Genomic DNA, 16746 nt, shown 5'->3' with positions numbered 1-16746 from the left:
TGGCATATAGGTCAACAGCCATGGCCCCCTATATAAAATGGGTCATAAATGCTGCTGCGTAGCCTATTCGAGTTTTAGACCCCTCCGCCATATGGGGAGAGGGCTGCTTTCACCACCTGTTTCCAAAGTGTTCCCCAGCACACAGCATGGCTGCTCTAGTTATGCTCTAAGATCAGGGTTAGCATGGTTCCACCACACATAGGTAGTGAAAACGTCACACTTAATCAAGGAAGAAACATCAGGCCTCATGTGTAATTTCTAAGAAACAAACTTGAACTAGTGCAGTTTCTACATGGCAGAGCTATATTAGAGGCATAGGCAAATGTGTACTACGAGGAGTGTGCATTATACCAAAGATTTCTGCTTGCAGATAGTTTGCTGATGTCTGAACTGTTCATTTCCCCATTTTTACACTTGTGTTGGTGGCATTATATGTAACGTCTAAAGTCTCATAGTGTAGTTTAAATACACTTTTAAAGATGAAAGTCTATCTTTAACCCACCCAGTTATGGTAGGTCTGCAGCACATATAAAAATAGAGACACCTGTTTCTTCACAGCAGGTGCAGTGTCATGTGATTTTTGCACACCCAGGATATGGAAACTACAGTATGGGCCAGATCATTCCAGTTCTGGCTGACATTTGGCCCTGTTCTCATTATGGTGAGGTTTGCACTCCTCCAAAACAGGCTGTAGGTTCTGCCCCCAAATCTCAGGGACCTTCCATGGGTTTCCGTGTTTCATCTGGGTCTCCCACACACATGCATGCACCCAACCCCTACCCCACGCCAACCTCCCACACACAGACAGCTTCCTGGCAGTGAGACTCCACTGGAGCCACAGTGACAGGGCTCCTGCAGCTGGCTGAAGCCCTTGCACTGTGGGGCCTGTGGCAAATTTCCTCCCCGCGCTCCATGGGGCTAGTGGGAGAGGCGGCTCAGGGAGACTGACAAAACAGAGCAGGGAAGCAATGGAGCAGAGGAGTGGGTTATATGATTTCCAGCTGATTCCAGGGGCTCTCTCATTTGGAGTCTGCATAGGGCTAGTCTGCCTCTCTCTGGTTTAAACCTGCATTCTCTCTGTATATATTCCCTTGTTTTCTTACCCTTTTCCAAAGCCATGTCTGTGCAAGGATGTCTTGCATCAGTGTAGCATACACCAATGCAGCTACACAGGAACCAAGGTGATGGTGATGTGCTGCTCCAGTGTCGTCAGACTTACTCCAGTTTACACCAGTGTAACACATCTGAACTGGAGCAGTGAAATGTTCCAAAAGAGCGACTTCCCTCGCTTGTTCCCATGAGCTGAGTGTATTTTCTGTTTTATTTTCACTCTCAAGAGAATGTTCTTGTTGAAAGCAATTTCCCAGAACACTGGCTATGGAACCAATAACTCCGGGGTCCAAGAGGCAGGTAGGGGCACGGCCTGTTTACTTGCTAACGTAGAGCACAAGCTTCCACTTGCAATATCAGAGCAAGTGGATGGCAGTTGTGCAGGCTCCCTCTACAAATAGATTGAGTGTTGTGTGCCTGTGGCCTCTTACAGATTGTAGAGAACATTTCACTGTGTGTTATAGTTGGAGATGAGGTTGTATATGTTTCATGGTACATCTACACTGTAACTGAGGTGTATGATTGCAACATATATACCCAAGCTAGCTTTAACCTAGCTAGTGTGGGTACCTGACCAGTGAAACTGCAGATGGACAGACTTCAACACAGGTCATTCGAGCCTGTCCAGAACCTTAGGTAATTACTCAAGCAGCTAGTCTGCACTGAAGTCCATGCTACTGTGGCTTCAGTACTGTTGGTACCCGTGCTAACTAGATTAAAGTTAGCTTGGGTATGTATATTGCAAAGTTCTGCAATCACACACCCCAAATGCAGTGCAGGTAAACCCTTAAACTTGACCTTGAAGGGAGTAGAGCCAGGGACTTAGGAGGACTGCTGTCCTTCTGCATAGCTTTAGTCTGTGGCTGAAGTCGCAAGGCCTCCTGTATAACTCCCATTGAAACAAATGGGTGTTTGTGTGTGCATAAAGACTGCGGTCTGTGGAGATCCAATACACCAGCTGTGTTCAAGATGCTGCCACAGGCTGAGGGAAGGTAGCAGCGGTTGTTTGATTAATGACCGAATGCCTATTTATCTTGTGGTCATCAGCTTCTTTTGTCTCGTTTTCAAACTGCAAGCACTTCATTATTGTACTCACCACTTTTTTTTCTGGTTCCTATTGTAAATAAACTCCTCTTTGGGTTTGCACCAAAATATCACGACTTGGTTTATTCTGGTCTGAAAAAGCTACAAATCAATCATCGACTGCTGGTCAAGTCACAATCAAGTCAGTAAATCCATTACAATTTAGCTGACTTCATATTTTTCTTCTTCCACGCTCCATATGAACTCCAGTGCACATTAAGAATGGTATCTTCCTGTATTGCAGATCCACAGTAGCGAAGCCATATTTCAGGTCTTTATAAAGTGATGTTTATTGGATAATAGCCAGTTTAAATCTTGATTATTTACTTCTGTTTATTAAATGAAAGACGTGTTTAGCCTACATTGTGGAATAAGTACTTACAAATTTTGTATTGTTAAAAACAAAGATGATTTAAGTTTTGACATTATAAAAAAACAAAGTTTGAAAGAGAGGTTAGAGTATCTATGTATAGAATGAGAGGGTTCAGTCATTTTTGTATATTACAAGATATAAATAAAATAGATATCAGTGGCCTCTAATAGCCACCTAGCTATTAGCTGTTATCAATTGACAATCTCCAGAAGGCATCATGTGAATGGTTAGTTAGAAGGAATTTGAAGTAGGATGGGTTAGTCATGAGTGAGAAAAAAGCGGTTATAAATGAAAGATTAAAATGCATTTATAATTGAAATTTTGATACATCATTCACTATGGCAACAGCCTTTATAATAACGGTCTATGCATTGTTGGGCTCAGATATGGTAATACTCTGAAAAGTGTCTCTACGATGTCATGGAGTTCTATGCAGTAGGGCTTCTGGTCATACTGAAGTACAAATAACACAATAATAATCATTCATGATTTGAACTTGACACAGTTTAGTCCTGAACTTTCAGAGCATTTTACAAGTAAAAATGTGTGTATTTTTTCCTATCTGCCAATGCCACAAATTCAACCTGGGGTCAGAAAGTTTTCTGGCTCCTGCAAACTTACCAGTAACATAGATTCTGAAGCTAGAATTTTGTTGGTAATTCTATTGATGACTTGCAAGCCAAATAAGAATCCCGCCCTCTTTCTCTCTCTCAAATGTATTGAACCTGTTTGCAAACAGAAGTCAAACATAATAAAAACATCACTTACTTTTGTCACTAAAGAGGACAGTCAGCCCAACTCACAGGCACCAGATTGTGCTGAGTGAGGGGGATATTTTTGCATAGTCACTTTTCTGGCCATAATTGTACTTTTATCAAAATTAGGTTTTTGATCCAAACAGCAGTTCATATCTCACTGTAGTTTTTCTTTCTAAGTGAGCTGAATATTTAGCAGTGGAGTGGAAGAACTGGAAGGGAGGCTAGCTAATGTTTTTTCAAACCTAAAATGTTTTTCACAGCAAATAATTTTTAAAAGTTACAGGAAATCCTTTGTGTTTCCTGTTACCCAAAGTGCAAAATTGTGGTAGTCAGGCTTTCCAGTATCTGACATTTTAATTTCAGGTGCTGCAAACATTCTGTACTGTGCAAAGGTTTTAAAAGAGAATTCAGTTCATCTTTGCAATACCAGCAGCCCCATCTCATTGGCTCCTGTTGATTAACACAGAGGTACCAATAAGTAAACTGGGATACATTTTCAAAGGATAAAGGCCCAGAGTCCTTTGTGCAGATGTAACTTTTGCCAGCAAAACTGGCATTGAAATGCATGCGCATTGCTGAGTACTTTAGCCTCTCCCAGCCCGACTACAAAATAATCAAATCTACATTCACAATTCAACTGTAGGTGCAAAATGTGGGTGCAAATTTTGCAGGTGCAAATTTGGACACTGCTCTTTTGGTAATTTGGCTCATTAAGTAAGAAAATAAAAATAAATACAATGAAGTTAAACTAATAAAGTTTCCAAACTGTTACAAGAGCCTGGAACGTATAATGAGAGACAATAAATTAACTTTTCACTAAAAAGTGAGTTTACACTCTTTTGCCTTCAGTATGTTCTGATTGTTAAAATCATAGAATTGTTTAGGTTAGAAGGAATTATTGTGAGACATCTAGTTCATTCCCTTGTATAATGGCAGAATTAATTTCTAAGCTGTCCCTAAAACTGTTTATGACTGATATGGCAATTTCCTGCAATATTCTTGAAAAACCTTATTACATTAAATGTATGTATTATTGTAGGCTGGGGTTGTATGGAACCTTTCTGGGGGGAGTGGCAGATACTATACCTGGCAATTCTAAAAAGACTGAAAATATGCCATACTGAAAATATGCCAGACAAGTGTGGACATCTAAAACAATAAGTGGATTTTCTGGGGAATCCCTAGGGAAAGATTAATGCAAATTCCCCAGCTCCAGAAGAGTATCATTGTTTGCTGATTACCTGTTACAGCAGGCCAAGCTCAAAGGCCTGAGCAGTATAAAGAAATAGGCTGATCTGCCCAGTTTTTGTTCTGTTTCTGGATCTAAGATGGATGTGAACTTGTAACCATGGAGAAAACACAGTTGTGGGTTGTGAAGGATTAAAACCTACCAGACCCCTTGGTTGGAGAAGGCAATGACCTCTGGTAAGCCTTTAAGCATGCACGTAGGAACTTCTATTGTTTTGATATATTCTCTCTCTAATGCTTTTACCTTAAGAACAAATGTGCTTGCTTAGAAGAAGCAGTGCGGCAACTTACACCTGCAGGCAATACACTGGTCATAGCCTTTGGAGAGAAAGCAAAGCACAGCCACTGGCCTGTTTAAGCAGATTGACTTGTTGGGGGTATCACACTGTAAATCAGGGAACTGCCTTAAAAACCCCACTCAAAAGGGAGTGAGGCACAAATCTCCACCCAGAAGAAGTGACAGCAAGGAGCTGGAAACAATTAAATGGGTCCCCTGGGTGGACCACGGAAGGAGAAAATAGGTGCAGTTGCCCTGAAACTGTGACTGCACAACACCCTCAAAAGAAGAGCCTGGGAACTTAAATTCATAACTCTGCTGGATGCTAAAAAACATAGATGAACAAGTACACTTATTTTGACTCATTATGACAATTTGTAACATACCCTATTGCCTGCTGCCCTTAATTGCCCACTTCATTTTACATGGTCTTCTACAGCAGGTGTGAACTCCTTGTGCTTAATAATCTATTCCACCTTCTGTTTAGCTTAGGTACTCTGGTTACCTTCTTCAGACCTAAGGAAGAGTTCTGAGAAGCTAGAAAGCTTGTCCCTTCCACCAACAAAAGTTGGTCCTATAAGAGATTAGCTCACCTACCATGTCACACTGTTCTGTTAACATCTGAAAACATTAAACTTACAAAATGTATCCTATTTTTGAATGAAAACAAAGTTTAACTAGCCAACTACCAACAGCATTGTACACCCAGGATGGGGTGTGACTGTACACGTGGGAGCATGACCAAAGCCCTGCTTTCCCATTCATTTGCCAGCGCCTAGAGGAAGTGCATACTGCACTTTTCAGGTACCGCTCTCCCAGGAGCCATCAGGCCAGCTTCTGTCCTATGCAGGCACAACACCTCCAGACATCACTGCCAGTGTGATACAACTCCCCAGCCAGCACTGCTGTGGTTAAACATGCTTTTACTTTTTTTAAGCTTTTACATTTGTAAGTTGGTGCAGGAAGGAAAAGAGACAGACACCTCTCAGTACAAGAATAAATAATGAGACTTGCAAAGAAACACCAATTTAAGATAGTCTAGTTCTTCTTGAGAAGCTAAAAAGTAATTCTTCCCTCCTTCTCTTTTCTCTGAACCTCATACCCCTTTTGAAACAGACACCCTCCACCCCTGCAAGGTAGGGTCTACAACCTGAACTCCTTCAGAGTGTTTTCCTTTCCGACCCTCTCCTGGATTTCTAAAACCCAGTGAGAACCTGAAAATAATTTTCACCAAAGAAATTGGTTCAAACTCTTGCCTAGTCTAGGACAGAAAAGCATTTCAGTATCCGGGATGAAGAGGGCAACATTAAATTAGTAAAATATGAGAAAGTATAGACCTTTCCAGTTTCCCCGGGCAATTTAACAGTTTATTCCTCCTCTATAGCACGTGCAAGAACAATAATAAAACATTTAAAACACTACTTTAAAAATGCAGTAGGCTCTATAGCTCAATATTTCTCATATATATGTTTTATTTTACATAGAGCAATTTGAACCAGATCTTCATGGGTTTTAAAAGCTTAAATGTACACATTTCTGCCAGACCCTTATGAAATGTACAGTATATCACTCCTAGTAGTAATGTTTTTTGCCATTAAAAAGAAAGTTTTGAAATTATAATAATTTTAGGGTTTATGTCCATATTATTTAATTACCTAAATGATCAGCTTTAATTCCAAACCCTTATTTCACTGGATAGTGAAAACAAATGAAGGGAAATCCATTTGAGCCTGAAAGGATATTGATTGTGTCCCAGGAGATCTCCAGAAGAATGGATATGGCACTCTTATTACTCAAAGTTTGATTAAATTGCAATAGCAGGACAAAACTAAATATGTAACTAATGATAAAGAGCCATGTGGTTTTAAAGTAGTTACCTGATTTTTTTTTTTTAACTAGTAGACTACATTTTTATTGCACCATGAAAATTAGAAATGATATCAGCCAAAACACTGGAGATATTGGAAAAGATGGAGATGAAGAGTAGTTTTTGCTGAAGATTTTCCATAAAGGATAAAAAAAGCTTCAGAAAAATTCTGTGGCCTGAATTCTTCCAGATCGCTGATCCGAAATACTAGCTGTTCTAAAACATGCCTCTGTTGTTGTTATTGTTTGAATTGCGATAGTGCTTAGGACCTCCAGTTATGGACTAGGCTCCATCGTGCTAGGTATTGTACCAACACACAGGAAAAAGTTGGTCCCTACCCCCAAAGAGCTGACAGTTTATTATAAAAACAGCTAATCAGGAAATCAAATGGGAAATAACGATTTAAGCAAAGTTGATTTTGCAAGTAGATGGATTGTAAATGAAAGAGCACTAAAAATAGATAAAGGAAAAATCTTGATACCATCAACTTGATAATTGTCTCTGTCTGAATAATAATTTATTATTAAAAACAACACCTAAGATTCCCGTAACTGAAGATCACAGAAAAATATTCTTTACATTTTCAGTTTTACTTTGTGCATTTGACAGCAATTTGCATACGATCAATTTTACTGTTTCCCCCATGGAATCAGTTATTTAGCCAGTTTCCCCTCTTTGTGAAGATCTTTCATACAGCAACAGGGAAAAATAATCTTTTTTTCTAATAGGAAAATGTGATTGTCCCCCTGCCAATTTTTGTGGTTTTACAAAGAGGCAGAGGTAGGACCTGTAACTTCTTTCTTTCTTTCGTTTATACTGCTGTCTATCACCGAGGTAGCTGAGCAACTTAAATGCCTGCTTGCCAGCAATACAAAAGACCCTAGTGGAGTCTCTGGCTCTTCTCCCTTTTCAAAATTAAAAAAAAAAAAAATGGTTTGGGGTATTTTTTAGGAGTGTGTGGGAGGGGCAGGGAGGTGTTGGGGTTTTAAAAAAAAAATTTAGCTGGTTGATTTGCATTAAAGCTATGTTCCTTTGAGTGTTCTTTAATTCTAGATTTCCATGTGTCAAATGTTTGAGCAGGTCAGAAATGTCCACTGTTCCTTTGTCTACATTCATTTTAGAAAATGCTTTGGAATAGATTCAGCCCTTGATACAAGAAGGTGCAGATCACACCCTGCAGCACTAGCAAGGCCTCTGATGCCCCATGGAAGAGGGTAGCAGAATTAACCCTTGGGAAGGGCTGTTTATGTTCTCACTGCCCCTCTTCCTTGAGGCATTCACAGGTCATGGGACAGCTTCAGGGCTGCTCGACACTGGAAAGTTAAGTCGACCTAGCTATGTCACTCAGGGGTATGAAAAATTCATTCCCCTGAGAGACATAAGTAGGCTGACCTAAGCCCCGGTATAGACACAGCTAGGTCAGTGAAAGAATTCTTCCATCAACCTGGCTACTGCTTCTTGGAGAGGTGGGTTTACTACAGTGACAGAAAAATCCCTTCCATCACTGTAATAAATGCTATGCTATAGCACTACTGCAACTGCGTTTCTAACCTAGACATACCGTTAGTTTCTAGGAGCACTCCACCAGAACCCAGCTGGCAGAGGCTGTCAAAGGCATGTCCAAATCAGCACATCACCTGAGAACCCACTCCCACCCACATCACCTGAGCTATATGCACTCCCAGGCCAGTGACACCACTTTATGGGCTGTGCTGGTGTTAGGACCCAGGGACTAGAACCCAGGTCTGCAGAGCCTAGGGCAGCTGATATTCCCACAGTGGCACTGAGAGGCCATGCAGAGGCACAGCTAGGGAGTACCGTGGAGAGTAAGTGCTGCAAAAAGCAGTGCCCAAGAGACCCAGAATGACTGTACCTTGTGGCCCTCTGATTGGCCAAGTACCCCTACTTAGCTGCAGGGGTTGCCCCAGGAAGTTGTTGGGGCAACCACACAGACTTTGGCCTGCTGGAACACCAGACTTTGCCTCATCTCCTGATCTCCGTCTCTGACTCCAGCCTGACTTCAACCCTGATTTCTGCCTCTCGATTCTAACCTGGTACTATCTCTGATCTCCAGTCTCTGACCCTAGCTTGACTCTGACCCTGACTCTTGTTTATGGGACCTGGCCTTGAGATTGCTCCAACTCCTCCCGTGCGACTCCCATCCCTTGTGGGCAAATCTCAGCTGTGACCACCTATGCCCTTGTCCTTTACAACTGGTTAGCCATGTTCCGCACCACAACCCAGCAGAGGGCAGGTTGCAGCCATTTCATCTGCCCACCTGATGGACTTTCTGGAATCCTATATCCTGATTTTTCCCTGAAAAATCCTAACCAGCCAGGGGGGAATATGGCTATTGCCTTAAGGATGTCACATCAGACAGTTTTCCCCTAGAGATGGTCCTCCAAGCTCCCAGCAGGTTCCCATGACAATCTTTCTGCTTCCACGCACTCAGAATGGATGAAGCTAGGATACAGTAAGGACTCTCTCTCTCCTGGGATGATAGGACTTTTAGCTAATTGTACTGCATTGCATTCTGGGGCATCTCAGCCTCAAAGAACCAGATGCAGCTGTAGAATAATCCAGACAAATATTAAAGAGGCCCACCTTGCCTAAGAAAGAGGGAGAAGGCATGTTGCCTGCCAACAGAAAATGCCTGCTGGAGGGTTGCAGAGAAAGGTAGGAAGGCAGATCTGGTGTCAGAAAAGGGCAGCAAAGCGATCCTCTCTTCACAAAGAAATCTGCACTGAAAGTTCTACTGCATTAGAGTGATCCTTGGAGCAAGCATGTCAACATGTGGCTGTCGTTTGAAAAGTGACTAAAACAGACACTATTATTTTTCAAAGACTTCCAGATTAAGAATGCTTCATGGACAAGTTAAAAGATGGGTTTTGTAACTGCCACTTCTGGGATCAGCCTGAGTTTGTGCTGAGTTCTTTCCTTCTTGTACAATATCAGCAGTTGTAAAGATTCTGAAGATCATATTCTGCCCTCAGTGACACCTGTGCCACTCCATTGTAGGCTTGCACAAGTGTAACTGACTGGAGCTTATGGCACAGTTCTGATGATGATGCGCAAGATACAACAGAATGCAGCTCATTGTCTAAACTGCATTGGCTCTTTGCAGCTAACAGCGGTAAAAAGCAATAAACTTAGTTTTGGCACTACAGGAAGTAGATATGACTCTGAATACACAAGCAGCAACTCTGTTGAGTAAAGAGATACCATTCTTATATATACTCTGTACGTATTGCACTTTAAGAGGACTCAGACACTATAGCCTCTATAGAAAATAGATCCTTTATTTTTCTGGACTTGGACCTTTCAGAAAACCCTTTTTAATACCAGAAATGCTATTATATACATCTTTGCAGAAATCCTGACTATCACACAGATGGAGGCAGTATGCTCTCAGTCTTGCCAATATCTGGGAAAGTTCTACAAGCTGCCAAGGAGTAACAAGGATATTATGCTCAAAGGAGCCCAATTGTTTTCCTTCCCCTGATGTTTGTTATATTACCCAAGACAAAGGAGAGGCTTCAATGTCTGAGAAGCGAGCTCTTCTGGCAGAGAATGTGCAGACAGTCATCCCACACCCAGCCAAACTACATGTTATTGAAGACAGTAATCTTATTTGTTTTGGGACAGAAAGAGTCAGCCCTGAAGCTACTGGGGTAAATTTAAGCAGATGAGGCTGCAGACAACTGCTGAGGAGATGAGAACCTGGAAGCACAAGATAAGATAAAGGTATCTGCCCTCAATTACACTCAGGCAACCCCCACTGATTTCAATTGTTTCAGTCAATGAGATTGCATGGGTGTAACTGAAGGCTGAACTTGGCCTAGAAACTTAAAATATTGAGTTACAACGTGCTGATCTAGTCCAGTTTCAGCTCAGACTAGTGGAGATTACCAAGATATTAAATTGCTGCTCATGTAATTATATTATGAGGTAGTATTTGCAATACTTGCAAGTTTAGCTCCTGGTATGCATATAATTGACTGTGCCCACAATAGTCAGTACTCAGTCACTGCGCATGGGCAAGCATTACACATACACACTGGGCAAGGTATTGAGTGCCTTAGCTGCACGTGCTAATTTTAGTTTGTGTGCCTGCTTCTGTGAGTGCCGTTAGTTGCAAGCACAAAAACAGAGGGGCTAGAGCTGAAAACTTGGCCCAGGGCATGGCTACATATTTAGAACAGATAGCATTTAGCAATCCCTGCCCTCCCTCCCCCATCTTCTTCCCCACCCCAGTTGTCTCTCTCACACACAGACTGGGTCACATTTTCAAGAAGGTGGTCTTTTTTTTGAGCCTGCAAAACTTGTGCCCAGCCATTCACTTGAGGGATACCAACTGTCTGAGCGCAAAATCTGAGTGCACACTGTACCTGCAGAAAGGTACATAGGTACCATAGCAATATTGGGAACTTTTTGTTACACTTCTAAGCTGTGTCATTCACTAGGTCTTGCCTGCTGCAATTTCTCAGATATCCCCTCTACAAAGTCTGAAGAATGAGGTAGCTGCAGAGCACAATGCTTTACTCATCCTCTACCAGCTCTGGTCCCATCAACTATTCCATTACCCCAGTCTTGTGGTCTCGAGTTGCTTCAGTTCAGGCATATCAGTTCTTCCCAGATTAAAGAAATGCCAACATATGAGCCTGGATGACCCAGGTTGTAGCTAAAGACAATAAAACTAGTCAGATTTGAAAACAATTAAAATGCCTTTTGTTTTGGTTTTTGTTGTGCATGTCTAATCATTAAAGTATATCATCCTTAAAGCACAAGAGAGAATATACATTACAGAAGTGTTCCACTTCTAGCATAGCATAAAGCAGACTGAAGCATGGAATTGGTCTGTCTGCTTCACAAGATACAATGCTATAGCCTATACTACTGCTTTCTAACACAATAACCGTATCTATAAAATATCCTGTCAACTCTAATGCTTTGGCACCACATAATGCTTTGTTTGCTTGTGAGTGACATATAACCTGTAAGCAACATCTGCACCTGCGTAGATGATGCAGTCGGAGACAGACAGGCCAGGCCAAAGGCTTTTTGCTGGTATAGTAATATCGGGGGGTGATTTTTTTGGCAACTAGCAAAAGCCCTAGTGTAAATGCAGTTATACCAGTATAAATGTGATTTAACTTGGGGAACCTGTACAATATATGCTGGAAGAAGCACCTTTTTTGCTGGTATAAACTGCATCTACACTGGGAGGGTTTGCCTGACAGCTATACGAACAAACCTTTTGTAGTTTAGCATAGGCTTAAGGCAAAATAGGCTTTTACTGCTGCTCTGCTTAGCTTCTGTGAAGAATTTGCATCACACTCATAATATGCACTTCTCCAAGAACAAATATATTTACATTCAGATAAACAGAGTTAGCAAGACCATCTGCAACACAGCCATCTGGTGGCTCCCAATAACATTACAACAGTGAATGAAGAGAGGTGATTAGCACGGGCTAACTTGGAATCACTTTTAAGTAAAGATAAGAAAATGATCATTCATGAGGAGCAAGAAAAATTAGGATCCCATACACATGGACAGATAGAAAATGAATATGCACATGAATATGAATCACCAACGTAATTAACATTGCTCAAGATAATCCCAGTCACATCCTAACAAGGAGTGAGTCAGACTGCGCTCTGGCTCCTCAAGCGCTACTATCCAGTGAACCTTAACCTCTAGATACAGATGGACATGCTGTAAAATGGAAGTGCTCAGGCTGTTGATAACCACCCATTCTAGGGCCCTGGGCCCCAGCTCAGCTGTGGATCTTTAGTCAGCATAGCACTGAAGTGTGTGTTTACATTTAGGAATGTGCTTAAAGGGAGATTTTCAAAGGCACAAACTGACTTGTGGTGAGAGCTGGGTGCCTAACTGCCTTTTGTGACATTCACAATCTTCCCTATGGTTTAATGTGGGACTTGAGCATGTGCTTAAAGTTAAGCATAAGCTTAGTGCTTTGCTGTCTCAGGATGGACTTAATCATGTCTAAGTGCTTTGCTGAACTGGGATCTTGATGAGAACCAGCGTAAAATGTAAATTTGTTAACCTAGTGAGAATGCCTCCGGGTGAACTGTTGGAGAACCCTCATTTTAATGAGGTGCCATGTGGAGAATGCAGAGACAATGAAGCACTCATGTGAGGGTTTCCGCTTGTCCACACATCCAAGAACAGGGCTAAGATAAAATATTCACAAGTGAGCAGATTTTCAAAACACTCAGTACACAGCAACTCCCCTTTGCTCTCAATAGGAGCAGTTGGGTGCTGAGCACTTTTGAAAAGGTAGGCATAGGTGTTAAAGGAAAGAGGCATTCATTAGTGAACATGTGTAATTATTTATTTTTAGGCTGTTTGCAAAGGGAAACAGCAAACAGGTATATCTATTTGGCTGATTTCTCCAGAACTTTCTCCAGCTTGTCTCCTTCCAACCTAGGCCCACAATGTAGTTAGTCCTGGTCTTTCATTCTTGTTTCTGACCTTCATTTATGCAACGCTGGATCTTTCCAATCATTCCAACCTCTTCTCTATACTGTCCTGTCCATTTTATGGACACCTGGCATTTTAAATATTTTTACATGATATTCTAGCAATTCACATTCACCCAGAGTGTTGTCTGATCTCAAGACAGCATTACATAAGCACACGATAAAATCTCCAGAGATTGCTCTTTTACCTGCTGGTTGAACAGTGTAATCCAGAGTTTAAAAATGAAGTTACATGCTACGAAACTGTTGGGATATATTTCACAATTTTTATCATCATTTTCTCCTTGTTTATAATAACCTATTGGAACTGAAACCTTATCAGACAGAATGATCTTCCCCAATCAGCATCCATCCACGGGAGTGGACTTGTTTGTTTTGGGAGGTGGACTTCAGAAAGGGCAGCATTAAAAGGATTTAGTCTGAAAGAAAAGTCAAAATCAATACATAAACTTGAACATGTTTTACACAATAAATCAAGCTGAATTTTGTGAGGGTGGTGCACTCGACGGTGTGTTCCTTTCCAGTGACACTCAGCCCAAAGGCTCTTGTGCGGGCTCCGCACTGGGCTGAATTTCACCAACAGAGTTCAAAAACATTTTCATGGGAGAGACCATATAAAATTCTATGTATACGCAACGTAAGTTGAGGTAGGAGGCAAGAGCTGGGTTTGCTGCCTTTTAATGAAGCAAGAAGAGAAATGTAACATTGTCATAGCACTTTGTCTTCCAACCTAGACGTTCACTTTTATTCTATGAATACCAGATCCTTCTCTGTTATAATCTAGGACACTGGTAGATAAAATTCCTACCCACAACAAGCCATGCTTTCTGCCACTGAACTGAGGGATATGAAAAACCAATGCCCAGCACAACTGAAGTACTGGTTGTCTACATGCCATTGATTTCAAACACTTGCAATTCTTCACCAACATGTTTCCCTGCCATTAAGGCAGCAAGCAGGAGTTACAACTCTTCAGTAGGATCTCATTTACAACTTGGTGCCAGCATGCTCATGTTTTACCTTTCCCTTATGAACTACAGGCACTCGGATGTGGGTGTGTTGCCCAAGACGTCCTTAGCCGAGGGGCCATGGGCGGGACTGTAACAGTAGCCGTTGGATTTGCAATGGCAGTCACCATGGCAGTGTATGTATCCGGGGGTGTGTCTGGTAAGTCCTTTTTTTTTTTTTGTGAAGCATTCATACCACAGCTTTCACAGATTTATATATAGTCTAGTTTCATGGTATTCTTATCAGTTACACATTTAGCAACTTCAAGTTGCTGTCTGCATCATTACAGCAGAGGACAGATCAGATCTTCCATTACCCCCATCCCTCCCCACACTTTCCTTTTTCAGTATTTAATAAATTCAGCCACCAGTTTCCATTCTGGACCTAAACACATAACACTAAGGCCCCTTGGAATCCTGGTCCTTATAATAAGTGCTTTGCACCAGGTCAAAAAACAGCCATGCCACTGCCCTGAGGTTTCCTCAGCAGAGGAGGCTCCCTGGACAGCATAGGAGCCATGTTAGGGTAATGGCCAGGAAAAGCTGCTAGAGTCTAGCAATGTGCAGCTACAACAATGATTCCCAGCTGGGCACACGTTAGAGTGACCCTGAAGTTGCTTTAACTTGCACCACTAGCCAGCCCTACAATCAGGGATGTATAAAGGTGATATACAGATACCTTTGCCATCCCCTTCCCCATGTCTGCAGCAAGGGGAGCCGAGCCAGACTACAGATCTAGGTCTCACGTCAGTAAAGTGTCTAACACCTCCTCCCACCCCCAAGATTTGTAAAATAATGTCAGTTTGGTCACTTTTAAGAATCAGGCATTACAGAAATCAATAAAATAATAATTCTCTTCTTGTACTGTGAGACTTTCCCTTTGTTTCGCTGTTTACTTTTCCACTTGTCTATATATAAATAAAACCAGTGAATCTATCCAGGCATCTCTAATGTGCCGATCACTGAGGTAACTCATTACAGTACCAACATGCAGCACATTTATACCTTCCCATTCAGCTCTGACCAAATTGATCCTGTGGGAGCGTTTGTATATCTCCTTTCAGCTCTAGTGTTTATTCTGAGTTAGCTCTCGCCCCTAAAAGGGAAGCTTGGATTTTTTGTCTATAAGCAAAATTAATTGCCAGTGAAGAGGAGACTGCCATAGTTAAAGTTAAAGGGTTCCCTTGCCCTCTAGTTTCGGTTGAGAAAACTGTGACCCACTGATAAAGAGGGGCAGTTCAGTCTATCAATAAGCATGTAAATCTAGTTGCCTTGGAAGGAACTGCTGTGGCTGTTTGTTTTCTCCTCTCTAGTGTGTTTTTACGCAGACAATACATTGAGATAAGCGACTGAGAGGATGTTTCTAGGTTCATACCGAGAAGTGGTTCAGTGTATTGTGAAACAGCCAGATCTCATTACCTCCACTCAGACAGATAAGTCAATAATACCACACCAGCTTAATTTGGTAGTACAATATGTCGGAATGCTGTTCTAATCTGAGCAAGGATTAACTACAGCTGTTGCTTGTGATGTGGATAGGATTCGGTTAGGTCTTCCAATGCAGCACTATGAAAATAATCTGGAAAGCACATCTCACTTTTTGTACCTTTAAAGGATATTCATCTGAACCTGTCTAAAATGTATGGGGCTCGACTGTGGCAAGGTTGCAAAGCTTTTCCTTTGAGAAGGGATTCTGCATGCAGCAAATTTTCTCTAGGAAAGACTAGATGTGTCAATAGGATGTGACAACCCAACATCTAATGATTTGTATATGTAGCAGAATATCCGCCTCCACATAGCCTCATTAATAAATCCTATGGCTCACTGGAATCCTGCATTCCCATGGTTAAGTGCTGCTGACATCCTTTGCATTGGTACTTTAGGAAATTCTAACTCCCTGTATCATACGGTTAAAGGTCTGGATAATCTGAGTTTTCTTCTAGATGCCATTTTAAGGGAATTTCCCTTTTCCCCACCATTCTGGGGCTGTCCACATCCCTGTCAATGCCCTGAGAATTCCCCTCCCCACACTTTTTCCTCATTTCATTGTTGATGCTTCCCCATCCTTCTGGCTGAATTAGAACAGAAATTACACTTTCCAAAGCCTGTCAATGCTGTTATTTCGTCATTTGAAGGAGCAACAGGTGGCTCAAAGACCAAGAATCTCGAGTCTCCCAAGTCAGTGGTAAATCCACCCAGTAGACTAGCCCATTGCAGATCTAATTTTATCAGCCATTTCTAATGAGCTCCTTTTCCAGGTTATAAGCATCTCCCCTGCATGTACTCGCTAAGCACAGGTGGAGGATTGTTGAAAGAAAATAAAATTCTTCCTTTCAGATAGAGCAAGGAAAAAGAAAGAAAAGACAAGAACATATGAAATTCACATGAAAGATTGTTAAGTTACCATCCATCTATTAGCTCTATGATGAAGAATTAGAAGAATTCATTCCAGATTGATGCCACTAGGTGACAGTTTTGGAAAGGATACAAGGGAGGTCTTTATCCTACTTGTTATCT

General features: G+C 41.6%; 1 protein-coding gene across 1 annotated transcript in view; it reads left to right on the top strand.

Moving 5' to 3' along the window:
• AQP9 (aquaporin 9) overlaps positions 1–16746 on the top strand; it is a 35750-nt gene that overhangs the window by 3250 nt on the left and 15754 nt on the right. Inside the window, exon 2 of the mRNA XM_038419589.2 lies at positions 14263–14389. Coding sequence (XP_038275517.1) covers positions 14263–14389 — 127 coding nt within the window. The remainder of the gene's footprint in view (positions 1–14262; positions 14390–16746) is intronic.

The sequence above is a fragment of the Dermochelys coriacea genome, chromosome 10 (genome assembly GCF_009764565.3).
Source record: "Dermochelys coriacea isolate rDerCor1 chromosome 10, rDerCor1.pri.v4, whole genome shotgun sequence".
NCBI classification, from domain to species: domain Eukaryota; kingdom Metazoa; phylum Chordata; order Testudines; family Dermochelyidae; genus Dermochelys; species Dermochelys coriacea.
This window is presented reverse-complemented; position numbering and strand designations above follow the sequence as displayed.